The sequence below is a fragment of the Ylistrum balloti genome, unplaced genomic scaffold (assembly GCF_031769215.1).
Source record: "Ylistrum balloti isolate Yb309-2 unplaced genomic scaffold, AGI_CSIRO_Ybal_v1 Utg369646, whole genome shotgun sequence".
NCBI lineage: Eukaryota > Metazoa > Mollusca > Bivalvia > Pectinida > Pectinidae > Ylistrum > Ylistrum balloti.
In genome coordinates, this window is record NW_026781904.1 from 1,423,624 (window position 1) to 1,451,540 (window position 27,917).

At 33.2% G+C, this 27,917-nt stretch overlaps 1 protein-coding gene across 1 annotated transcript; it reads left to right on the forward strand.

Annotated features, from left to right (window-relative positions):
- The first annotated feature begins 861 nt into the window (after window positions 1–861).
- Window positions 862–26,227, forward strand: LOC132555174 (ubiquitin conjugation factor E4 B-like). Its single transcript, XM_060219526.1, has 26 exons — window positions 862–1,002; window positions 2,855–3,020; window positions 3,572–3,635; window positions 4,185–4,275; window positions 5,025–5,160; window positions 6,395–6,542; window positions 6,940–7,084; window positions 8,146–8,246; window positions 8,458–8,572; window positions 10,193–10,333; window positions 11,005–11,121; window positions 11,593–11,691; window positions 12,440–12,553; window positions 12,917–13,006; window positions 13,310–13,415; window positions 13,732–13,973; window positions 15,402–15,529; window positions 15,829–15,927; window positions 16,952–17,190; window positions 17,691–17,817; window positions 18,229–18,373; window positions 18,718–18,852; window positions 19,400–19,591; window positions 20,055–20,229; window positions 20,864–21,010; window positions 21,502–26,227. Exons 1-26 carry the CDS (start codon window positions 979–981, stop codon window positions 21,552–21,554), a joined length of 3,339 nt encoding a protein of 1,112 aa, XP_060075509.1. The 5' UTR covers window positions 862–978; the 3' UTR covers window positions 21,555–26,227.
- The last annotated feature ends 1,690 nt before the right edge of the window (window positions 26,228–27,917 follow it).

A 27,917-nucleotide genomic window follows, 5' to 3' on the forward strand; every position in this document is an offset into this window, starting at 1 on the left:
ATTTATGTACTATTTTTGCAGATTTGTTACACCTGTAGTATAAGTATTGGTTTTGCTTAATTCATTCTTTTGTTAAAATTGTTCTGATTATTCCTGTTTATATATTATATCCTTATTGTATCGTGTGTAATCACTGATATGTTCAACTTCTCGCCACATTTTTATGCATTTTATTTTCAATTTACCAATACCTTCTAATAATTGTTTGTAGGTACTCGTATATTATTTTGACGCATGTTTTGAAGTCTTTTGCTTGTGTCTATTGGTGTATATATATATACCGACTAAAAATAAAATTTACTTGACTAACTGAAAGTGGAACTGACTTAATGCAACACGAATGTGTTGTTAAGTTTAAATATTTTCACCATCCACTGAATTTGAGGATGCCCTGGATATCAAAAGAAAGGAAATTTCTCTCTTGTGTAACCTTGTGAACATACAGTAAATGTATCATACACCGTCTGCATCCACAGTGTGTACTGCTGTCAGTGTCACGTCACGCATTTTTTTTCCCTTTTTATCTTCAAAGACTGATTCTTTCCAAACTTGGGTAACTTTACAGCGAATGCTTTATTTGTGACGTTAACTGAATATCATAATTTAAATGCACACTTATATACTTACATTATTTTCATCAAATGCACGTTGCAACCTATCGGCATTAAGATATATTGCCAACACACACCTTGTCGTGAATCTTCATTACAATAAAGCTTGAAAAATATCACCTCTTCACACGATATTTGCAAACTTTTGAATGACTCCAATTTCCCCAAGACTACGAAAATCTACTTCCGGGTCAAGTATGATATGACGTCACGAATGATGGCAGGCGAGAGACAGCAGAAGCAGTTCTTAGTTCATGAATGAAAGAAAATGATATATTTCAAGTCGTAAGATGAAACAAATTGCTAAAGATATACTTCGATTGCACAAAAATTAGTTTATAGATATATATTGCAGCTTAAAGACATCATGAGTGAACTTACGCCCGACGAAGTGAGTATTTAAGTTGAACACCAATTTGCGTTGATCCTTTCAGCCTGCTTTGTTTGTTTACATACATGCTTTGATGTGTCAGATTAACGGAGATGACTTGCTTGGCAACTTACGAATTTTAGAAGATGCAAAGCAATGTTCATAGCGGCGAAAAAGGACAAAGCCTCTTATGCAGTTACTGAGTACATACATGTGGCAGTCATGGTATTGAATACTGGATTTTTTTTGGAAATTAAAGTAACTGTCATAACGTATGATATAGATTTTCAGAAGAGTACTGTTGTATGATTTCTCAGATTCTGAAGCACACAATGAATTATTGTGGAAACTATATAAGACATCGTTAATAATCGCAATACCCAGTGCCATTTCATCCATTATATGTTTTTGGTGGGCATAAATTTCTAGTGTTTCATTTGCTTCAATTTCAAACACCAGATGTTAGATAAGTTGATGGATGGACCAGCGAGACATGTCCACCAAAACAAATTCATTAATCCATGTTATCAGTTTTCCTTGCCAAGTCATTGGCATACATTGTAGTTACCCATGTTATAACATGGACAGACACTGATCATGATACAGTTAAGATCTGCACCTCTTACAGTTATTATATACTTGCGAAATTACAGCATTTAAGATAAACAAATACATGCACACTCAATTTTTAGGGCAGAACAATTAACCTGTGCTATAAGCTACCCAAAAACTACTCCAAAACACCCAAGACTACCAAAAAACTCAACCCAATATCAACACCTAGAAAAGGAAAACAGCATAAACATGGTTCATATGGTAAGATGGGTAGTAGAAATGGATCTATTAATTATTCCACACTATAAACACATTGGCCTAATGATATGCACACAGTAGAACAGATGACACAAGGTTTTTGTTCTGCAGTGTTCACATCTTTGCCACACCTTACTTTTTCAAAAAGTTAAACTAAGTCTTACTTTAGAATTATTAGCAAATTCAGAAGTCAAATGGATATTCTGTTTGCAAGTGGACTGACACAACTGACACAAATAGGGAGGAATATTGCAGAACATATTACATATAATACAGATAATCAATTTATTGAGATTAAGGATTCTATCAAGCCTCTGGTGAAGTAAAAAACAAAAAAATTCACATGATCCTCAATCTCATGTGAAACTGAGATGATTGTTTTGTTATAAAACAAATATTCAGAATCTTGAATAGTGAAAACAGATGAGTTATCTCCCCAATATTAATAAAGGGACACCACGACCAGGATTGTTTCTTTGTCTTGATGTGGTGTAATATTTGTTTTCTGGGTAATTTTTAGGCTTTAGGGGTTGTATTTTGGTGTTAAGGATGGTTTTAGATGCTTTCAGAGTAGTTTTTGGGTACCAGGTATTTCAAGTAGCTTTGAGACATTTTTGAGTAGTTTCTTGGCAAGAGATAAAGTAAATTCAGTAATAAATCACTTTATTTATTCAAGTAGTGCTACAGATGTTGGGTCCATCTTTGTCCTTCAGTCCTCAGCTGTACCATTTCTGACTTCTTTACAACCTCAGCACTGATTTCAATACATTTTGCAGAAAGGTTCCATTTGATGGCCAATGACAAACTAAAAATTGTAAATTTGATGCTTCCACCCCTGCTTGTATTTTTGAAAAATCTTCCATTGATGGAAAGGTCCTGATATGCTCTGTCAAAACTTTGTAAAAATTGTTGATTTCATTATGCCCACATTCTTGTTATTATAGGAATAAATAATTCTGTATTCATTTGTATTGTCATTAGATTACTGTTCAGTGACAATAAAATTCTGATGCAGAACCCTTTCTCTTCATCAAAATAAAGTCATTTTTATTGCTTGTAGATAAGGAGAAGACGTTTGGCAAGGTTAGGTAGCCAACCTAATCCATCAACACAAGATGGTGCCTCACGATCTCAAGGACAGCCCCAAACCTTAAGTCTGAGTCCAGGAGCCAGTGGTGGAAGTCCAGGTGTATCTATGGAAACTCAGCCTACCAGGACTCCACCTAGTAATCAATGCTTCTTTCACTTTGTAGCCAAAACAATTAAAAAATGGAAAAGGCAAAAAAAATGTTTAAGTAAACATATCAAACAAATTATTTTGAAATTACTGTCACTCATCCATTATGGTCGGGAGATAAGTAAAAAAAACATAGATAATTTCTAGCATATTGCAGTTTGAAACCTGCTTATACCATTGTATATTTGATGTTAAACAGTGTACTACATTTAAATACTATGAGGTTGAGTATGCCAGATTATTAATCACATCAAGTTGAGTATGAAAGCTTTGAATAACATAGTTGGGTCATTATAGTATTTAGGTGTCAAATATGTTAATTCTTACAATAGGTCAGACAGTGTTAATGGTGTTGTGATGACTTACAATTTTACTCAAACAACATCCTCTGTTCTCCTGTACAAAGATCCACTGTTATGTTGTTGATTGGTGAATGAAAAAAAATGGAATGTTTTATTTAAGATATACTACACACATTTTAGTTGAACTTGGTTGTAGGATTGTAATATTTATATTGTAAATGCATTTTATTTGTTATAGGTAGCTTGAACGTTGATCCAGTCACTCCAAGCATGGATATGGACTCTGAATGTTCTGAGAAAAAGTAAGTAATTCTTGTCAGACTATAGTGGTCAAGTGGTCAAGTAAAATATTTAGTGGTCAAGAAGTCAGGGGTAAAATATCTAGTGGTCAAGAAGTCAGGGTAAAATATCTAGTGGTCAAGTAGTCAGGGTAAAATATTCAGTGGTTAAGTAGTCGGGTAAAATATCTAGTGGTCAAGAAGTTAGGGATAAAGTCTTTCAGAATAGGAAGGCTGTTCATACATGTTACCTACACAGAAACATAAAGATAAACTTGATTGATGGACTTTTGAAAATACATGGGAATCATGAACAGTTTGCCTCTTACTACAACAACTCATTTTTAAAGATAGTTCATACAAAAACTCATTAACTTCATTCTTGATGAAAACAAAAAAGATTTTAGTACAGATGTTCTGGATTCACTGAAAGCATTTTATTTCTGTAAACGTGCTAGAGAGATGTGCTATGATTTGTTATGTACTGGTACTCTGGAAGTTTTGACATGTCATCACTAGTAAAGAAGTTTTATTTGTATTGTTGACATTAATTTTCTGCATGTTTTGTTGCAGTTTTCAATCCCAAATGGATGTCGATTCTGGCATAGAAAATCCCATGGAAGTAGATGATACAGAGATGAAATATGATGTTAAAAGGAAAAGGGTAATCTATTGTTTCTGAAACATGCTTTGTTCATCTGCCCCTGTTCATTTGTCTGTCCGTCTGTCCATCTGTCCATCATAATTTTGTTCAGAGCATATCAGAAAAACTATAAGAGGTATCAACATGAAACTTCATAGGTAGATAGATCTCCAGAAGGAGAAGTGCAATGTATAAAAAAACATAACTCTCTGTTGCATGATTTAGGAGTTATTGAAACTTGGTGTAAACATTGGTCATACTAAATGTCCAGTATACCAAATTCAGGGCCTGTAGATTCTTAATTACAGAATTATTGCCCGTTGATTTAATTTTATGACCACTGTGTTCACTGATGCTGTTGTTGTACCAGCTTCAGAGTTTAACATATACTGAGCAGTACGTAGTTATCCTAACATATGATACACTTCCATGCAGGCACAAAAAATTGTTGAATAATCCTTGATTTTTAGCTTTGATATCACTGGATTTTCATAAAGCATTAACACTTGTCTTATACACATTTTTAACAGAGATAGTAAATTCAATTGAACAGTCATTAAGTACCACAAGCAGTAGGTGCCTTTTCAACTTAATTAACAATGCTCATGATAACATAAAAGTTCAAAGCAGATCATTGAATCAACATTTTCACTACTTTTTGTGATTTAATTCATCATGTAACTTACTACTAAACATATATACCAGTTAGAGAATACAAATATGCATTTACACTCTTCTGAATTGAGGCCAAACTTTTTCATTGGTTACAGGACACCAGCATTGGATCAGAAGCTACCAAAGATCAAATGTTATCAGCTGTCAGTCGGACCTTCTTGGTTTCATGGAAGGAGGCAAATCCAGAGACATTACATATCCCTGACATTAGCTGTTGTGTGGAGGAAAGTGGTGTGTTGAGTAATTGTATTAAAGACTTGTTTCTTGCCAAAACAAAAATATATTTTAATGGTTTCATGCCATATCCATTCAGAAAAACATTTTGATTTTGAAATGAAATTCTTAAAAATCTTGGTTAGAATTGCAGCCATTGTTTGATGGTAGATACCTGGTATGTTGAATTTAAAACCTTATAATTTATGTATTTTTGTCTTGCCTGCAATGAAAAGTCACAGAAGCAGGACTTACTAAATGGTGTTACTTTTCTGATGACATTGTCATCAACATGTACATTTAAAGTTTTTCATTTAGATCCGTTGCTTGAAAAGTATAAGCCAAACTTTAACCAAACTTGGAATGAAGCTAGATAATTAACACCAACACATCCTATCATTTTCCAGATTTTATGGTCCAGCAAGTAAACATTCTGAAGCCCTATTTCTTGGTCAGCTTTTAGCACTATCCATTAATTTTTGTGTTTTTACTGCGATTGCGCATCCCACTTCCAGACACAAAATTGATTTGCCAGCCAATATTTTAAACCAGCTAAATGTTGAGGCAGCAATGAATTTTCTGTTGATGACCATTATGATTTAAGTTATTGTGATAAAAATGGTGACTGCATTTGAAATTAAATGAAAAGATAATTTTTATATCAGTTTTGATGTGAAAACATACAAAACTAATGGATAATGCTAAATGCAGACTAAAAAGTAGAGTTGCAGAACGTTCTGAAATTAAGAGATGCTGAGAAACTGGACTTGCATAAATGTTTTGCATTTAGCTCTGTTTTCATAAAGCACAACTGCTATCCAATTGAAATATGGAATATAATTACATTGTAGTATGAACTTCTGAACCCACCTTATAGATTACATAAATTTGATATTTGTATGGGTGTATTTTTGGGATGGAAACTTTTCATTGGAAGAGTGGTATTCTTGGGATAAAAATGCAGTATTTGAGTTAATTTTGAGAAATGGGTAATTTACACAATTGTCAAGTTAGCTATAGTGTTTACATATTGAAAAAACTTTAATTAACTTGGGAATTTGGGAGTTATTGGAGGGAGGAGGCAGGGTGTCATAAATTTTAGTGTATTTTACATTTTGCTTTAAAATTACTATGCTAATAAAGCAGCCTACTTCTTCTGTTGATAATTATATTAATGGAAGAATAATTTGCCAGATATCAATTTTCAGAAAATTATGTTTTTTATAATTTTTTGTATTGAATATCTCTTCAGATGACATTGATTACAAAGATTTTGTCAACAACACTCTGATGGAGGTCCTTCTGAAGATAAAAGACAGTAAAGACAATCCTGTACTAAAACTCCGCCCACCTGTAGAATCCTCTGTGTCTCCTCGCAAACATGGCTCTAGTCCTAAAGGGTAAAATTTTCTGCTTCATTTCAACTTCAAGCCATTTTGTACCTGTCTGAACTGAAGCTATACAGCTTATTGGTCTAGACACACTGGTTATGGATCTCACTTGCTGGATGTCAAGGTCATGTGACCATTTTATATTGCATCAAGGAACAAAATGATATGTAAATGTATGTAATGTGTAAAAAAGTACTGATTTTATGTTTTGTGAATGAGAGACCTTGGAACTAATTCAGACTGATAGCAATCTATATTCACTGTTATAGGTTTTCAAAGAACTATGATGTGCAAAGTGAGTTCAGTTGTTTGTTTATGAAAACTGTTGGAGACTTTGAAATTGATGTAAAATATTTATGTAGTATTTTCAAACATTTCTTCTGAAATTTCAACATTTCAATTGCAGAGCTTTGAAGTTGGGTGCAGCTCCACTCCCAAAAAGAGAGTTCTCTCCCAAATACCCGTCCGAGAAAATTAAGGAGGTGGACATGATCAACTACCTTCTTGACTGCTATGAGCGGGCTGGTATAGAGGAAAGAACAGCTCCAATAGTGAGTAACACAATAGAATACTGGCAAAAATTTGTTGTAAAACTCCTAATTAGAGTTAATGTCAATATATCACAAGTTGTATGTCAAGTGTCACACCAAAACATTGGATCAATATATCACATGTTGTAAGCCATGTCACCAAAACATTGGATCAATATATCACATGTTGTAAGCCATGTCACCAAAACATTGGATCAATATATCACATGTTGTAAGCCATGTCACCAAAACATTGGATCAATATATCACATGTTGTAAGCCATGTCACCAAAACATTGGATCAATATATCACATGTTGTAAGCCATGTCACCAAAACATTGGATCAATATATCACATGTTGTAAGCCATGTCACCAAAACATTGGATCAATATATCACATGTTGAAAGCCATGTCACCAAAACATTGGATCAATATATCACATGTAGTTAGACATGTCATACTTAAACATGGTATTAATTAAATAAATTAATTATAGCATGGACAATAATGGAAGTTTCAGATTATCACAGAAAATTTCTTATCACAGACAGTTTCTTTGATCAATAAAGTTATGCTATGAAGCTAAAATGTGTGTTGCTGCATATTCTCTTAGTCTCTCTTGAATGATTTCATTTAGCCCCCTACTGGAAATAGGCAGAATCAATATAAACAAATTAACAAACATTCAACAGTAATGCATCATCTTTATTTTGATTTAAAAAATAAGTTATACAGTTATATGGACGGGAAAGGTCAACTAAAAGACCATTAGTAATAGTAATACTTTCCACAAATTTCCAACATTAAATCAAAATTTAAACGGCCAAAGAGGAATATTTCCTCTGAAATCAAACTTCTCTCCGTGCTATATATATACTGAAAACTTGAAAATGACAAGAAAATGGCAGAAGTCATGAAATATCATGTATTTATCCATATGTAAGCCCACCCATATCTAATGCTGTAGAATTACCCCTGTTGTAAATCACTTGATCAGACTTACAGTTTTATCTCCCTAAGTTTATTGGATATATACATAAAGTCTTTGGTCAGTAATTGTGTCTATGTTGAATTTTACAGAAAGCCAGTATCCCACCAATGAGTGTGATGTTATCGACAACAAGGAGCCAGTGTGTACGTCATACAGTGCTTGTTCTTCAGGGAGTCCTCACTCAACCCAGGTGATGTTAGCAAATAGTCAATATCAAAAAAAATATTTAAGAAATATCAATCATCAGATAATAATTATGAATTATCTAGATCTTCTGGATAACCGCAAAAGTTTAGTTTTTAGGTAAAGGAAAGTTTTGGAACTCATCAAGTGGAAAACCTTTTAACAGCAAGAGTTTTGATGAGTTTTGTATCTAACTTCTAATTTTTTGTTTTTTGTAGATCTATAGGCGGAATGTCCATACTCCTGCCCTACCTTCTTTCACACAATCTGCCACGAGGTTTCCTGTCCGAGCTGGTTCAGACAACCTACCATGACAAAAATACATTCAATACGGTAAGTTTGATTTTAGAAATGGTTGTCTAACTTATTCAAATATTCATTGTTTATTTTATTGGTCAGATACTATTACAGTTTGTCAATTTTTTTAATTTACCTGATCCAAATTTTGAATCCATTATAGGGGTTTCTGTAAGCTGCTCTAGTAAAGAACCTGCGGTTACTGCCCTCAGTAAATGTTAATTACTTGTACAACTACACTGTATCAAAATGATGAGTGTTCACTGATTGGTAAATGTGTTTATATGGATTGATAGATTGATGATATACCTAATAAACATTTAAATCAACAACAGACAGATAACCATCTTGGATTTCAAACTTGTTGCAACTTCTTGAGAAGTTCTGAATTTATCAATATTAGTACATTCCAGATGTTTTTTCCCTGGTTGTGCGTTAAGTATTTTTAGACTGATTAAAATATCATGTTGATATAGAATGTACCTTTGTGTAAATACTGGCTAACAAACAGTCTTTATAGACTTTGACGGTTATGATTTGTTTTGTTTCTGTCTTGCATTGAGAATTTCTGCATATATAATTCTCAAGTTTGTATCTGTGATATGTATTTTTTCCTTTGTCCCTAGATGTGCAAACATTGACCTCTAGATGTATGTATTTGATTTTGGAACTGATTTCAAAGAAAGGGAAAATCATGCAATTATATTGCAAATGTCTCTCGAGGTTCTATTGATTAGCCCACCTAGTATTGGCATAACACATCATCTGTCTCTCAACTTGATTGAGGTCACAAAGAGGCTTTCATAAATAAAGAAATACTATGCAGACATTTGGCAATAACTTGGTGAAAAATCTTACTTTCAAGTAGTAATTTTTAAATAGTTATAAAAAAAACCCCCAAAAAACGATGATTGAACCAAATTACTTTATTTGATCAACTTAAAATCATCAACCTATTGCTATTGATAGCAAAGCTGAAACAAAGCAAAGCTGAAACTAAACATTGATTAGCTGACTTATTGTTACACAACTAAAGGAGATCTTAATACCACATAATTTAGTCATAAGCATCCTTTGGGGAGGGCATATTCTTTATGAACAGCAGGACTGGACACCCAGGGGCCAGAAGAACTGGGCACAATATGATGAATGACCAAGGAGTCATTGAGTAAAGAGAATACAATTTTTTTTTATATAAATGTTGGGTCGTAAACTTTTATTTCATATAAATGTTGAGTCTTACTCTAAATGGGGCAGTAGCAAATAAGTGAAGAGCTTAGGAGAAGAACTTTAAAATACTTCTGTTGGGATGAAAGTATTAAGACCATTTAGTCAGAAGTGTCAATTGATGGAGGGGATTCAGTTTTACATATGAAAACAATGTCTGTGGGTTAAATCCAACTGAAGGTAGAGGGAGAGGGTGAAATATGAGCCTTGAAAAGCCTTCTCCTTTTGATGAAACAATTCTGGTTTAATTATGTGAGTGAGGCCTCCTGTTTAAGGCAAAATACAAGTCCTCTAAAACACAACATGCTTCAAACCCAGTTAAGTAAAACCAAGTTTAGATCAATATGAAGTGGGTTTATTGGTGTGGATATTTATTTTCTGAATCTAAATACTCATCGATATGAAAATATTTGTTGTTTATGTTTGCAGGTGTTTGTCCCTGTGATACAGAGTTTGACAAGGTTGATACAGACCTTATCTCTAGATAATGATGACTATCGAGATCCACTTACAGTGCTGTCAGAGTTATGTGAAGTGAAAAGTGGCAACTCGAGGCCAATTTGTTCTCTGGTAAAGTACAAAATATTCCAAAATTGTATTGTTATTGGTAATGTTGTCTTCTGAGTCATATTGAAGTAACTTGATTGGACAGGAAATCTGAATATTTCAAAGAAGTTGTAAATCTACATAACTATAATCCCTTACGAACTGCTGTTTGTGACAAGATTTAAGTTTGTGGTAAGAGATCCTTTTTTGAATTTAGAGAAAAAATGATTCAGATAAATACTATCTATTAAGAAACGTAATCCTGTATTTAATACAAATAAGGGAGGGACCACTAACACCAAACCTTGGTAACTTTTCTCCTAGTTATTTTTTTGCAATTTAACTTTCTTGAATATCTTGATATAGCATTGTTATTGTCTGATTATTATCTGGAATAAGAAGTCATATTACTTAAGGGTTTTCTGTTCTGTTTTTTAATTGTGTACATTTTCTATTAAAATTGTATGTATCAAGATGGTATTAGTCCAGAATCTGTTAATTAATGAAGTAAAAATGGGGGTAAACAGAATTATAGACAAAACATCTAAAATATGATTTTCTGAACACTTGAAAATTTGAGTGGATCTAGTCTTCAATTGTACCGTTTACAAATTATTGTTGAATTGCTCTACAACATAACTCTGATAATCACCTGAATTATTGGTTCAATAATACAATTCTCATGTCTCCTATAGATTGTCCAGCAGTGTAATTGGATTCCAGAGACACTCTCCCAAGCCTCAGGCATGGAGTTAGAGAAACTGTCCCTGTTGGGACCATTCTTAGGCTTGTCTGTGTTCGCTGAGGATAATGTGAGTTGATGAGGACTAACGATAGGTTTTTACTGATGTATCAGTACTTTTTGAATACGTTGTAAACAGTAGATGATTTGTCATAAATAAAAGCAGAAACATATCAAATTTCTCAATTCAATGTGTAAAATAAAAATTATATTTTGAAATTTTTCTTTCTGTTGGATTTTTTTGACAGGAAATGTTCATCACAATTGTTATCCTACAGTCAGTGACTGTCCTGCCATTTACCTCTAGATAGTTTGACTAACTTGTAAATCAGTGAAAATACAACCAAGTAATATATAGGAGTTGTTCAGTTAACAAATTGATTTGACATTTCATATGTGTGATGAGTATAAGTCATTTAATGCCAAACGTACATTTATTAGAGGCTAGTTTTTGCTTGGAACTCTTTTTGGAATAGAGGAAAAGAGAAAAAGTAAAACATTGTCACTGTTGAATAAAAGTTATATCTTGTTTGATTTTCAGACCAAGGTCGTTGAGAAGTACTTTTCAGGACATCAACTCACACCAGAAAACACAAGACTAATTCACCAATCATTACAACATGGAATGGAGTATGTGCGGGTATGTTTGATTCAATTTTCTGCAGAGAAGTTTTGGGTACCTACAAGGGTTTTGCTCTTTTACATACTGCATGCATTATTGATATTCATCCTTGAAGTTCCAGGGATTACGATTAATTTCATTCTCTGCACCCCTGACACATTGTCGTGGCAATGTGTGACACCTTGTGGACAAGACTAGTTTGATTCTTGAATGTACATGAAATAAATCTCAAGGTTACATAACGATATATTGTAATGGCTTTGAGGTTTGGTGTCATGCTTTTGTAATCTTCAAAAGGAGCACATCAGCCTGGGATTGGTCAGTTTTTTTCCTCCTGGAACCAATCATATTACTTCGCATATGCCTTCAATTTTGCCATGACATGTTCCATTGGTGCAGAGAGTGAAATGATTGTAACCCCTGATGTATGGAGGATGATTGATGCCATGAGGTAGACTTATTGCAAAGCACTGAAATAGCACTTGCCAGTAATTCTACTGAACAACAATAGAGATCGTTGGAATACTTGCCAGGCATGGATTTGCTGCCAGCTGAATACAATATTCATTTCCGTAAGATTTCACCTTTTTATTTTAGGATATTCAAAACAAGATGAATGTCCTGTTGGAATATTTAACTACTCCTACATCACAATGGGCTATCATTAACATCTTACTGTCAGTTGTAAATAAATCAAAATTGTTTCAGTGATCTTAAAAATTCTGTATATTTTTCATCGTTTCTTATACATATATTTGTGTTTCAGAGTGAACTATTTAAAGTCTTTCACAACATCCTCCTCAATTCAGAGAGCAGGGATGCTGCTCTTAACTTCATAGCTACAGCTTTAATGAGAAATCTCAAGAAATCACAAATCCAGGTAACACCAGGGAGCAAAAAACTTGGAAATTTGATATTACACATTTTGCATGCAAATTTCACAACTTCAAATTTGAATTGTTATAAGGAATACTTTCCAAATGTTAATACATTTTAAGGGTTCATCTCATTAAAAGTGTTTGGATGTGTTGAATGTTACCGAAAAGTGTGGACTCATTAAAAAAGCATTTTTATTGGTAATTATTTCAATAAAATGACTTTTACAAATAAATCTATATAATCAATGATTAATGAAAAATGAAATGTATTTATTTGTACATGTTGAATCTGACTTGAGCTTCAGGACCTGTTTTTTGATAATTTTCAATGATAAAACTGTTTTAAATTCTGACTTTTCTGTTAGGTTGATGAACGACTGGTATCTGGAGATGGATTTATGTTGAACCTACTGTATATTCTTCAGAAACTATCAAAGAAAATAAATTTAGATAAAGTAAGTAGGACTTTCTTATATACAAGCAGTTCAAATTTCATAGAATAGACCATAGGTTATGAGCAGTAATCAGTCAGTATGGACTTGAATCAATATGATTTCCAACACTTTATTGTTAACGAAATTTCTTTTGCTACTTCCAGCTTTCAGAGATTTCTGTAAAGTGAACAACGGGCTGCTGATAACGTTTGCATAACAGATGTACTTTTGTAGTGACAACATATTTATGAAATGCACTATTAGTGGTAGCTGTTTACCTGTTTACATAATTACAAGTAAATAAAGTATTTTGTTTATTTGTAGGTTGATGTTTACTATTTATTTCATCCCAATGCCAGAGTTAGTATAAAATCAGAGACAAGACTGCGATCACTTCCAGATGATGCTGACAAATGGGCACTTAGTCTTAGTAAGTAAAACTATTTAGCAGGGAGCTGTTAAATGAACCATAGCTGGTTGATGTGGTGCTAAGTCTTCGTAAGTAAAACTATTTAGCAGGAATTCGTTAAATGAATCAGAATTGATTGATGTGGTGCTAAGTCTTTGAATGAACTGAATGTTAGCCTTCACTTTCTTAAAATGAAAATAGGGAAGCAACATCCTGATCACCAGATATAATAAAACAAATCATGGTGATACTAATTTTTCCCGAAGTTTTCATCACCCAACAGTGCATGGTGTATATTGCCATTTAAATTCACATTTTTTTATTGTCTTCATTTCAGAATCTCAAAAGAACCCACCATGGCAAGAACCAAAATTTCCAACAGAATGTTTCTTTCTCACGCTCCATTGTCACCATCTCTCCATCATACCAGTCTCCCGTCGCTATCAGAGACGTCTTCGTGCAATAAGAGATCTCAATCGCATGGTAGAGGAGATGGAAGCAGCTGAACCTCAGTGGTCTGTCCTCCCTAACGCCTCAAGAAATAAAGAGCTCCTCAAGAAATGGAGATCCCAGGCCCAGGTACAGCTTTCTTCTTCTATGTTTAAGGGACTTGCTTTTCATGATGGGACATACTGTAAATTTTGTGGTTTATCAAAAAAATCATATTTTGTAAGCACTTGACTTTATTGATATGTTTAATAGTTTGTGGACATATGAATTGGTGAAGAATACATACAAGGATTTTAATCACTTGAAGGAACATCAAGTTGACCACTTGATTTATTCAGGAAAATAATCTCTGATTTAGAGCTGATAGCATCATGGGACAGTTTTGAAAATCAGGCAATTCATTTGTATATGCAAACACAAGTGATGGCAGAGAAAAATGTTGTGACACAATACATTAACACCTGGCTTTCGGTGCCCAAATTTGTTATAGATGAGTAGATGTAGTTTGATAACTGAAATTTATTTCAGAATTAAGAAAAAAGTGACATCTATAGCCATCATTTCTGTAAAAGTCTTACTCCAGCCAAACTTATATAATAAACAATATGCAAAGCTTTGAACTAGTTCCCTTTGATCAGTCCGTCAGTCAATACATGCACTGTCCTGATTGCTTTCTCATCAGAGTTCCCATCTGCCTTAGGAAGCTTCCCCAGCGATATCCTGGGACTTTCTTATGTTCATTTGGCCATCCTTCACTTTTACACAGACACTGTCACATTTTTTTCAACTTTGACCATTTCTGGTCAGAAACCATACTGATGTTGTTGATGTGTGCATGTGCTATCATATACCATACAAAAATTTAGATATACAGACTGTTGATCAGCTGTGAGAGACTTTCCTTCTATAATCATAGATTAACATCTTTATGTGCATGTTTCAACTGAAACCACTGGCATTTTTCATGAGGTGATAAACTTGACATAGATATATGCAATAAGAATAAAAACAACACAATAAAAAATTTGTTTACTGTGACATCACTTTGATACTGTAAAATTATAAAGTACATGCCATTTGATGATAATATATCTCCAAAATTTTTAAATCCTTGACTGACAACAGGTGGAGTTATTTTATAATGAGTGTTTTATTTTCATAGTTCAAGTCAAAAAACAGAAAGACAATTTAGATTTTGACAGATTTTTAGATTGACTGAAAAATATTTATCCTTCAAAAAGCCCAGGTGATCAATTCAACCTCTAATGCAGATTAAAGAGATGGGCTTATTACAAGACATTGATGGGACAATTTGTTGAAATTTTTACTAAAACTGTGTGGTGGCCAAATTGATATAGGTGTTTTAGTGGCTTAATAAATACTATAATATGTTTATATTTGATGAGACTTGAAGATCTTTGTAATCACTAAGAATGTCTATCAGAAACAAGATGTTTATTAATGATATTTTACAATAGTGCTTATGGAAAACTGATTTGATATATATTTAGTGTACGATTCAGTTGACTGATATTTTTTTGCTTGCTTTCCCGACAGAGACTACAAAAGAGCAAGCTGTGTGCTGATGCAGCCGTACTGGATGAAAGTCTACTGATGCACTGCCTGGAGTTCTACAGTACACTGGCAGATTATATACTTAAAGCCATGGATCCAAAAAACAGGGGGTACAGATGATATTTTATAAATAGGGGTTAAACACTTTAATTAACTAATATAAATGTAATAGGAGTACTAATTGAAAATAACAGTGAATTAATTATTTTACTTTTCAATATACTATCTGATTTAAATTGTTGTAGTTGATTTCATTATAACTTATTAATTCCTTAAAAAATTTAACATACAAGTCACTTGTTACCTATCATTACACCGTCTGATTTAAATTGTTGATTGTCATAATTGATTTCATTACAACTTGATAATTCCTTAAGAGAGTTAACATACATGTCACTTTGGTTTTTAGAATGACATTGCCACTACCAGACGACATTCCAATGCAGTTCTCAGCACTTCCAGATTTCTATCTGGAGGACATAGCAGATTTCCTTCTCTTTGCACTTCAGTAAGTATTCTGAGTATTAATTGTTTAATCAATTGCTGGAGACTATAGATTATTTTTTCCTTTGAATCCTTGAGTGTGGTTTTATGAGCTTTGGTTTATGTAATAAGCATATTGAATCATTTAGTATCTGTGAATACAGTTTGCATCTTGCAACTTTATGAAATGAATTGTATATCTCTGCATTGAATTTGTTAGACTTTCATTGTTGAACCAGGAAATACATTTATTAAGCAATTCTTTTGTCTAAGCAAGAATTTTGTGTTTAAAATGTAAAGTATAGATATTATGAATGTTAAGGTTTCAAGTTGTTTTTTCAAGATTTTTCCATGTTGTTTTCCAAAATGTGGAATTGTTATTTGAACAAGTGAGTTGAGCTGAACATGTTACCAGGGATTCATGAGATGAAAGGTTTCAGGGATATAACCCATAGATACCCCAAAGTTACTGTGTCAATAAGTTGATATTCTTTTGTTGTTTTAGTACAGTTTTATTTCTTTTACCTGAATTTTCCAATAAGGATTTCCATATATTTTTATGTTTTCACAAGAATGTCATATTTTCATAACAAAGCTACTGTTGTGATTATTAAGAGTAGTCTCATTATTTAAAGAAGGTCAGGTTGGAATCCTTTTGAGTCTCTGGTCCAACAAAACAAATCCAAATACAAGCAAGAAAGAATATAAAAAGATCTACATATAAGATTAACTGATTATTACCAGAAATAGAACATTGTAAGAATATAGAAATAAAAAGCTTTATTAGTAAATGCCACATGGTAATCTGAATCTTTTCAGTTTCCCCACAGGTTCATTCCTCTGATATTTGATGATCCAAACTGTCATTGTTTAGTTTCCCCGCAGGTTCATTCTTTATAAATTTGATGATCCATGCTGTCATTGTTTGGTTTCCCTGCAGGTTTATTCTTTATATATTTGATGATCCATGCTGTCATTGTTTGGTTTCCCGCAGGTTCATTCTTTATATATTTGATGATCCATGCTGTCATTGTTCGGTTTCCCCGCAGGTTCGTGCCACAGATATTTGATGATCCATGCTCGGAGCGCATCATACACGTATTGGTGGTATTGATCTGTAGTAGCACTCGTTACATCAACAACCCTTACCTTACTGCCAAGCTTGTTGAAGTCATATTCGTTATGAATCCAGCCATACAGCAACAGACAGTGAACCTCCATACTAGACTCCTGATGCACCCGCTAGCTCTCCAGCATCTAGTGCCTGCTCTCATGACCTTTTATACAGGTACTCATTACATAGCCTACCACGGAGTATTTAAAAGTCTAAACAAAATCTCTTCTTAGAATACACATTCGCTTCTCTCTCTCGCTGAGTTTAAATTTATATTTCTTTGTGGTTTTATTATTGCAAAATCTTGAATCAAATGTGTTACAACTTAAGATTTTACAATCTGCAATAACATACTGTTATTTTTGCATGGGAAAGTGCTTTCAAATTATGACAGTACTTAATATTCTTATAAGATTCTCATGGTCACTGAGGTTAGATAAAAAAGGAACATCCATACAGGCTATTGATGTTTTCTGTAGTATTTCTAGGGAAAATGTAGATATATTGAAGACAAACATTCTGTTTACTAGTCGTCACTTTTACTGGTGATTTGATAGGGATATACCAGATACAATAAGAATCTGAATGTTTCTGACGAAGTTTGGTCAGATATTTTCTCTCAAGATTTTGCCAGAACTCATTAAAATGTTATTATTTTCATTTCGTTTCCATAGAAATTGAGACAACAGGGGCAAGCAGTGAGTTTTATGACAAGTTTACAATTCGTTATCATCTCAGCATCATTTTCAAGGCCATGTGGAGCATTCCAAATCATCAGCAGAGAATGATTGATGAGGCGAGGTGATTGTCAGTTCTTTATTTCTATTCTCATGGAATGATATTCTTATAGTACATGTATTGATCTTTGTCCTTAAATTTTGCGGGAAAGTCTACAAGTTGATAAAGCTATTGCTTTACAATAATTATTGTAAGCTGTTTAATAAAAATACTGTGTATTGTAATGAGGTAATTATTTTGCCCATATTTTTTTCATACTTCAATAAATTTGTCATTTTCATTTTAAATTCGCTCTGAAATACATCAAGATAAACATGAAGGTGTTACTTCTGATTTTCAACTATCTGTTACTTTTTCTTTCTTAGCAAACCTGTTAAACGCTTAAGTTTAACTGTGGTGATAGTTTCTCAGTATACTTTACCACAATAATCAGAAGAGTTCCACTGTAATTAATGTAATGATTATTTATTTCAGGAATGGCAAACACTTCGTGAAGTTTGTGAACATGTTGATGAACGATACAACATTCCTGTTGGACGAGAGTATGGACTGTTTAAAGAGGATCCATGAAGTCCAGGAGGACATGGAAAATGCAGTGGAATGGGCCAAACAACCCAAAGTATGACTCAATCCCGAAATAAATCATCAGCTCATGTGTCACACATTTTTTATGTGGTCCTTGTACATTTACACATTGGTAATTTTGGAAGGTCGTTAATTTTTGTAGTATGGGTCAAGATACTAATTTGTAATGGATGAAGGATATATTGATATATTTCCTAGACTTCAGATAGAATAAAAACTTTGTGTTCAGAAAATGTATTATCTGGAATGTGTTGATGATAAATCCATATTTTGGCATTATTTGGGGATAAAATTGATTCTGCTAGGGTATAAATAGTATCAGATTTAGATGACCAAATAAAATAAAATAAAACAGTAACAGAATGATTTGATTTACAGGAGGAGCAGCAATCTCGGCAGCGTCAGTTAGCCATGGATGAAAGGCAGTGTCGATCCTATCTTACACTGGCTACAGAAACAGTAGACATGTTTCATTATCTGACAAAGAAAATCAAAGAACCATTCCTCACTCTGGTATAAACATGTTTCTTTTCATGCTCATCATGACTTGCTCGGCCATTCACATACTTGGGTTTTAATAAATGATAGAGTGTACTTGTGTGTCTATCTTGTGTAAACATCTTAAATATTTGTATACATGGTTTTTAAGTATTATTTAAGGCTGTTCTCATGTTTTATTATGAAAGTATCTCAACTTCATCACAACTTCTCCCCAGGCTTTATTGTAAACCAGGCAACAGATTCAAACACAGTATAGGTTTTATCATTAAAGTATAAGCTTACATTCTGAAAGTTTATGCAAGAATTCAGTATTCTGTGTCCATCTGAAATCTGTTCCTTTTTCCTTTAAACAACTTTCACTGAATAACCAATAGATGCAGTGAAATCAAATTAGATTAGTAGCTTCATTGAAAGGGAACATGCTAGGCTTGGTTGTGTGAGTAATGTCGTCCAACAAAGTCTCCCTTCCATAGCTGCAGAACAGTTGAACAGTACAGACCCTTTTGGTCTATTGTATGAAGAACAAATTACCTTCTAACCAATGTTTTCCTAATTACAGGAACTAGCTGACCGGTTAGCTGCTATGCTGAATTTCAACCTTCAGCAGCTGTGTGGATCAAAGTGTAAAAACCTTAAAGTTAAGAATCCAGACAAGTATGGCTGGGTACCAAGGAAGTTACTAAACACTCTTACAGACATCTATCTCCACCTAGACTGTGAGGCCTTCGCCAAAGCTATAGCAGATGATGAGGTTTGATATTTTTTATGTCTATCCTGCTTTGTGTAAGTTCTTTATCATTTGCTTGGGGTAAAACACCATGGGACAGTCATGTACCTAAAGTCACTGTGACCTACTTTGGCGTTTAACCTTCATAAAATAATTGTGTCTAGTAAGTTATTATCCATGAAAAAAGGAATACTGTTCAGGTTGCTTAGTCCTTTTGAACACGTTCAGGCATAATTTCTGTGAGAACAGAAAAAAATATTACAAATTTTCACTTTGAGAAATATCAGTTGATAAGGCTCCCAGGTGTATATATGTACAGTAAATAGACAGAAAAATAGAGCTGGAGCTTTTGTCATACATTAATTTTGCAGAAAATTATTTATATTGAAATCAGATAATCTAAAATTTATAATTTTGTGATTAAATTGAATCGGTACAAGATCTCTTTAAAATATTTTGTTGGTTCATTGAAATTTTTATTTTACAGAGGTCATATCGTAAGGAACTGTTCGATGATGCCATTGCTCGTATGACACGAGCCAACATTAAAACTCATAATGAGATTGAGAGATTCAGGTCATTGCAGAGTAAAGTTGAAAAACTAGTCCAGAAAAAGAGAGAGGCTGAAATTGATTATGGTGAAATACCAGATGAATTCAAGGGTAATTTCATTTGATTTCTTACAGATTTGTTTTTGATGGTATATCATTTTAGTATTGAATAATGATAAATTTTAGGTCACTGGTTTGAAGGGCAAAGGTGAGCCTATGAACTTTGTTGACAGATGAAGTTTGTTATTACTATGTGATTTAGGACTTTGCTTGATCTATATTTGTGCATTTTCTATTAGGATAGTTGAAAGGAAAATTGTCAGCAGGCTGCCATATTGGATTTTAGCAATAATGGTATGTTATTGCTGTTTCTTAAAAAGTGCTGCATAGATCAGTCCCAAATTTAGAATGTGTGCTTTCCTTAGTCCCATGTTGTACATTGTCCATTATGAGACCGATGTACAAGTTCAGTTTGCTATTGCTTTTTCTTGAGGGATTTTCCTTTGTGGGTTATTGCCTATGTTTATTGCTTAGAAAAAAAGAAGAGGAATATTGAAAAAATTCAAGTTTTAAATGCCTGATAAAGATGAAATGATGGTGGGTACCATGTATTATCTTAAAATTGCACCTTGTCATGTACAGTGTCTTTCATTTGACATCAATAAATTACTTTCTTTCATTCTACTTTTTCTAACACCAAAATCCTTCTACAACCTTTTATTATATTTGTACCTGTCTTGTTTAGATCCACTAATGGACACACTGATGGTTGACCCTGTGATATTACCAAGCGGTGCCATAATGGAGCGAGGAATCATTATGAGACATCTCCTCAACTCTCAGACTGATCCCTTCAACCGTCAGCCACTTACTGAAGAACAACTTCTGCCTGGTCAGTACTTTACATCCTCACAATGACAAAGCTATCTAGTTCTGTACACAGTAAAACTCACTTTTGATATCAAAGTTTTTGTTCTCTTTCAGTACAGAGAAAAAACTTACTTCTGATGTCAAATTTTTTGTTCCCTTTCAATGCATAATAAAAACTTACTTCTGATGTCAAATTTTTTGTTCCCTTTCAATGCATAATAAAAACTTACCTCTGATATCAAGATTTCATTCTGTTTCAGTACACAGTAAAACCTTACTTCTGATACCAAGATTTCTTACTGTTTCAGTACACAGTAAAACTTACTTCTGATATCAAGTTTTTATTCTGTTTCAGTACACAATTAAACCTTACTACCTGTATGGATTATTGTTGACTTGCCTGTATTTGAGATGTACATTCGACCTAGATATATTAACCTATTCCCTATCAGATTTATTAATACTAAATACTATTTACAAAGATTCTTATGTTTCTTTTCTGTTTTTTTTCAGCCACAGAAATGAAAGAAAAAATCACCAAATGGACTCAACAAAGAAGGCCTTAGTGATAATCATATCTTAGACCTCCTGTTGGCCACTACAGACAGAACCTCAGGAAACGTCGTACAACATAACATCTCACCCATATCTCGAGGGCAGAGTGACCTGTAGAAACATTAGCCTGGTGACCATTAGGCAAATTCATATGATATGTAAAGTCATATTATCTATAGGCAAAGTCATGTGATGTGTTAAGTCATGTGATCTCTTGGCAAAGCCATGTGATCTGTTTGTAGGACATGTGACTTGAGTAGGATATGGAATGTGTTGTGTAAATTGTTTTGTGATCATGATGTATGAGATTTCTGTACAGAGACCTTAACACTAGACTAAAATTAGCCATGACATTAACAGATCAGAATTTTAACAAAACCATCGCTTCATTTTGTTGGTAAGTATGTTGATATGATTTTCTCTAAATTTCTTTGCACCTCTCATTACACATGTGGATCAAACTTTGAATCACCTTGAATTGTAAGATTTAGACTGTCTAAGTTATCCATGTGTTTTTTGAGAGAAGTGATCAAGGAAAATTAATGCTTCTTCTTGTGGCAAATTACATGCAAAATTTACACTTTGAAAGTTATTGAACTAAAGTATTACACAACTGGCATTCTTAGAACACTTCAAGGAACAAATAATCTTAATATCTTTTCTGTATAAAGCTTGGGAGGTATAATGATTTTTATTGTCCTCTCAGTTTGTTTGCAATATTGGTTTAAGTTTATCATAGCCCAAACTTTCAAATTGTATTTTGTGTTTACACTTTGTGTTAGGCATTTTCACATAGTTTTTTGTTTTGTTTTTTGTATTTCTTTTTTCTTTTCCCACACAAAATATTTATCATAAGAGTTATCTCCCTCTTTGTATTATACATATATTTTTTTCCTTGGAGTAATGTCCCCTTCCATCATAGCTTAGCTGTACAGTTTGTTGATACTTGTTCTCCAACAATCAGGTCTTTGTGTATAATATGAAAGTGACTGCCCTTTTATAAAAGCAGTAACAACTCTGCTTGCACTATTGATACAGAACCTAATGACGTGTGTTTAAAATCCAAAAACAAGAACAAAACTAAACTGGGTCTTTAGTTTGTCTCTCTTGTTACTTTTGTATCTGATTTCGACTTTATGCATCTATGTTATAATAGATGTTTTGGTTCAACCATAGGCCAAACCTATATTGTGAAATGCAATTTAAAAATAAAAATAGAAAACAAAACAAAAAATTCTAACACACATTTTTGCTGGCTTCCAATATATCATATTCTGAATTTGTGATGAACTGAATTATACTTACGATTTTGATGAAGATTGACTGAAAATACTGATACTTGACAATTGTAGGCTGTTATAAGCTTTATAGGTGTTGTATGTCAGCTGACAACCAGTGTGGAGGACTGTTGTCATGGGGACAACTGATGTGAGAGGTATGTTGTCAGGACAACAACTGATGTGAAAGATGTGTTGTCAGGGTGACAACTGATGTGAGAGATGTATTGTCAGGGCGACAACTGATGTGAAAGATATGTTGTCAGGGCGACAACTTATTTGAGAGGTATGTTGTCAGGGTGACAAGCAATGTGATAGGTATATTGTCAGATTTCACAATCAATGTGTTCCTTACTATTTAATGTGTAAAACACCTGACTATTTCATATGTTGTTGACATTAGTTTTATATTAATTAAATTTTGTTAATCAAATGTATAACAGCATCAATCATTTCAGACAGTTGATATATATATATGAGTGTGTGTATGAGGACTCCACGTCAGCTGTATTTCTGAGTGATACCAGATTTGATTTGGGGCTTTATGATCCAATCACTTTATTTGTCATGGAATAATTCATTTTCAAGAAAAGTTTTGGGTGTTTATCTGTCACCTTCTGTTTAGGAAGCACTTAATCCAAACTCTGATTTATGGGATTTCTGTGAGTGAAAACTTATCAAAGTTTGACCTTTTTCGTGATATTGTGCCAGTTACATATGTATATACTTAAAGATCTGTCGATAGATATTTAATTTCAGAAATTGTTGCATTTATTTTTTATTTCTTTATTAAGGATTAAAACCAAAACTTTTCCATCGGTCCTTTATCTTGACAGGTGGTTGTTTTCTGGAAAAAAATAGATTTTGTTGATGGTAATTGACATTATGTGCATTTCTCAGGTTTGTGCCCCATCACCAAAGGGTCAAGGGTGAAGTTATATTAATCTTTTATATCACCAATAAGATCATTTTCTGATAAATGTCATTTCTTTTAATTTTTTCCACAACATGCCCATAGACAAGCAATCTTTATCATGACAGAGATCTTAATCTGTTTCTTTATTGAAGTCCTGAGTTTATCTTTCAATGTATATAAAACAACAGGCTAAAAGTTAGCCATCTTGGATTTTGATGGTTAAAGTTTGACTTAACTATTTCTTAGAGAGTACTTGATGGATCAATATCAAATTCCTTGTCTCTGTTCATGCTGCATTGGTCCCTAGCTGTGCATTTTGGATTTTGAGACTGATTAGCAATTCAAAATGGCTGGTAGGTGGCTATATTGGATCTTGTCTCATGAAAATAATTATTACTTATACCTGAGATGTTTCTCAAATTTTGTTTTTGCTCTTCTTAATTGAGACTGCCAATCATTTCTACTTGGTCAGGGCATTATTGGACTAAGGGACAGTGTTGTGTGTTCCAAAGGGCATGTAGAAGTATGTATGTACAACGTATTTGAAAGAGGCTTTCATTATGTCTTGGGGAATTTTTAGGATCTTTAGAGTGAAACAAGGTTGTGCACACATAAACCAAAAGTATTATCCAAATTTTTCGCAGATATATGGTTATATAGATTTTTATGTCAATCTGTCAATCAACTCCTTGACTTCAAAAGAATTACAAATATAGTGTTCTTCTATTGGACTTATAGTTTTCTTGATAGATCTAAGTGAAGTTTCGGAAAAAATCTCCTGGCCTTCATTCGATATTACAGGGCTCACATTTGTGTATGAAATAGATGTTAGAAAAGTACCTACATGAAGTTGATTGGTAAGAATTTATTTGTTTTTGACCATTTCGTACAGTCCCATGACTATTATCCAGGGCAGATCTACCAGAGATTTGAGGAACAAGTTTAAGATTTAATTTCTAGCCTATGATAAATATTATGAATTTGACCTTCAGCACTATTACAGTCCAAGGTGAAATTTTGTTTTTGAATTGGAGGTAGATATTGTCCTCTTTTCCATAAAAGATACAACGAGAATATCATACAATACTAAGTGTTTGTAGGTGTAAAGTTTTCCACCTGCCACATGGTTGATCATTTGACTTGCTCGTTTTGGCACGATTTTTCCTCTACTACAAATTTACTACAGCATGACTTGAATGTTCCACACACAAAGAGATCTTATTTATCTGTTTTTTTCCAACAGATATTTCAAAAAGGGTAACAACAGAATTAGTTTTTAAAAATTACTTTAATCAGCCATTTCATTTGATTATCTCCTGATTTTTGAGAGTTTCTTAATGTAAATTTTGGTTGGTGATGTAAAGAACACTGAAAAGGAGTGTAGTTTTTTTACTCTCGTTCATTAAATTCTCACTTTTCTGCATTTTGGACTTACAGGATATTCATTATATTGTAAGCCAGGAGCTTGAAGTATGAAAGTTGTTCATCAAAAAGTTAAATTAAGTAAAAATTCGTTTATTTATTGTATTTATTTTCAGATGGTGTATACAATACTGAAAATAACATTGTGATAATTGAAGTTGTAGGAGCATTTGATAAGAAAATAGCTATCATTTGAAGTCTTCGACACCGTAATGATTTTCAATACAAAGTTGAAATGTGATATAGTAATATCTTTGAAAATAAGATTATGTCCATGTGTGCTGTAATGAGAAAATAAGTAGAAGTATAGGATATAGTTAAAAAAAGCTATGAATTAGATGTTTCTGTATGTTGTGTGGTGCCAAGCACATTGAGAGGTTTTGTGAATGAGTTTCGTCAGCACACTGTTTTTATTGTATCTGAAAGCCATGGGTGTTTAAAAAAAAATGTAGGTACATTGTGTATGTGCTAAATTTTTAAAAAGTGCAAATAAAAATTGATTTAAATTTGATGTAAATTACAATGATTTCCCTAATTAGCTAGTTATGATCAAATGAAATGTTGAATTATGAAATTGATGCAATTAACAACAGTGATGAGAAAAAACAAGTGTCCTGGAAATCTGTAACTGTATGGAAGAAAATTATCATTTATTTGTTGAATTTGTTTTGTAGTGTGTAGATGTTGATTGTGGGTAGAATAAAAGATAAAGAAATTTTAAGCTTATTAAAAGTTCTTTCTGCCAGTTTCCAGCATTGTTACATATTGCCATCTCTTCATTTATTACATGAAGATAAGAAGGATTGTTGAAGAAAGATTTTGGGTCAAGGGAGAAAGAAACAATTGTTGTATTTTGACCAGAAAGTGACTTGGTTCTTCTGAAGGTTTAGCAGACTCAGTATTTTTTGCCAGGTTCAGAAAAATTATTTGTAGATGGCTTGAATGAAGCTCAAAAAGTTACTGTATTTTGCACTAATAAATATGTAGGTGTTTTGTGGCGTTGTCTGGACAACTTTGACAAATTTGAATGATTAATAAAGAAAAGTTAATAAATCGTATTGTAAATTAACACCTAGTTATCTTGTTCTTATTCATTTTTCCTTTGCTGGTCTGATTAGAAATCAGCAAGGCTTACAATCTTTTCTATACAGACCATGAAAGCTACTAGTCACCTGGCCCAATGTTACCGAAATATTTACCAAAGTTATCACACTTCCACAAGACCTTACTGAAGTGGTGACCAAGCGGCAGTTGTGTCTTCACAGTTTGATTAAACTGCATGTCAAACATCAGCAGCACTGGTTTGTTGTAAAGAAAACCTACAAATAAAGTACCTCAAGTCTATTCCATGATTTGAGCTATTATAGCTATAATATTGATGTAGAATCTTACAGAAGTTTCCTTCATACATCATTCAGATTTGTAGAAATGAGTTTAAGAAGTTTTTTCTATTAAGCTTAACTCTTGTGAACCAACTTTAAAGTTTGTTATGAGTGTCATGAAATAGAAGGAAAGATGAATATTTCTTCTATTTTACGATTAATTTCTTTGGCAAATATTATAGAAATAATTATTTTCCTCCTTAAACGTGAATTTATCTTGGCTCTTTATCTGTAGTCTCCATTGTGACGTCACAGTGTGATTTGCTAAGTGTGTGACGTCACTTTGTAATCTACTGACGTCACGACATGTCACATAGCATTGTATTTTATTTTCCAAAGAAGACAATTATGTTTTTTGTGTTAAACCAATGCAACAAAACTCAAAAATATTGCGGAGAAACAAATTTTCCATTTATACACTTACTTTATAAGGGGAAAATGGAAATGTCAACAGAATCTTCATTCAAATGTTTCAACGAAACGAGTACAAAATATGAAGAAAAGAACGCTTTACACCCAAGTTTTCCTAAAGGGTTAGCGTCTTCTACTTCATCCACGACACCCACCCTGTAAATCTTGGTCAATCCAATATTACAATGCAAAGAATTGACATGGCACGAAAAGTGGGTAGAGTTTGTGACTGGTGGCTCCCATAAATGTACACACGACGCAAGAAATGGATAGGTTTCGACTGATAGCGGCTACAAATGGACACACGACTCGTTGCATTTTCGCAATGAAGTCCTACCCTGCGGTCCCAGATCCACCGTTTCGACGTATCCCCTCCCTTAAAAAGGCTTCTAACAAAATTCGGTATAAATACCTTCATTCAAAGAGAAGAGATTTTAGGGATTTCAAGTTATCGTTATTGAGCTCCTTGGCGATCAGCTGACGGACGTGGCACCATGATAAAAACTCATTTGGCTGTATTGGAAAGATGAACTTTAACGGTAACTGAACAGATTTTGATAACATATTAGTAATCCGGACTCCGGAAGTGACACAGGATTTAAAGGCTGATGCTACGGGCATAATTCAAATAGAAAGCTAAGAATGAAAAAAAAGTATAAACTATTTTTGAGACTGAAAAAAAAAAAAGAAATAAAAACAAAACAAATGCAGCGAAAATCAATATCAGGAAATGTCAAAACAATTTTACAATTACATGAAAGCAAGCCTCGAAATGACATTGTTACAACTTGAATGATTGCGAGAAACTCGAGAAGTGATTTTTTTTTAAATGTTTAAAAATTCAAAGAATATAACACAGTTAACACAAAAGACAAAACGGGCGGAAAAGAGAGAAAACCAGAAAATCCAAAGTTAAAATACCGACGGAAGACCTAAGTCTTCGCCTCTTATACAAGACTCAGTGAG

What these genes read in the sequence shown, in the direction of transcription:
- LOC132555174 (XM_060219526.1), top strand. Translation starts at nt 979, where the DNA reads ATGAGTGAACTTACGCCCGACGAA. An exon ending in GCCTACCAGGACTCCACCTA is followed by an intron (nt 3,021 to 3,571) that starts GTAATCAATGCT and finishes TATTTGTTATAG; the next exon opens with GTAGCTTGAACGTTGATCCA. An exon ending in CAAATGGGCACTTAGTCTTA is followed by an intron (nt 13,416 to 13,731) that starts GTAAGTAAAACT and finishes TCTTCATTTCAG; the next exon opens with AATCTCAAAAGAACCCACCA.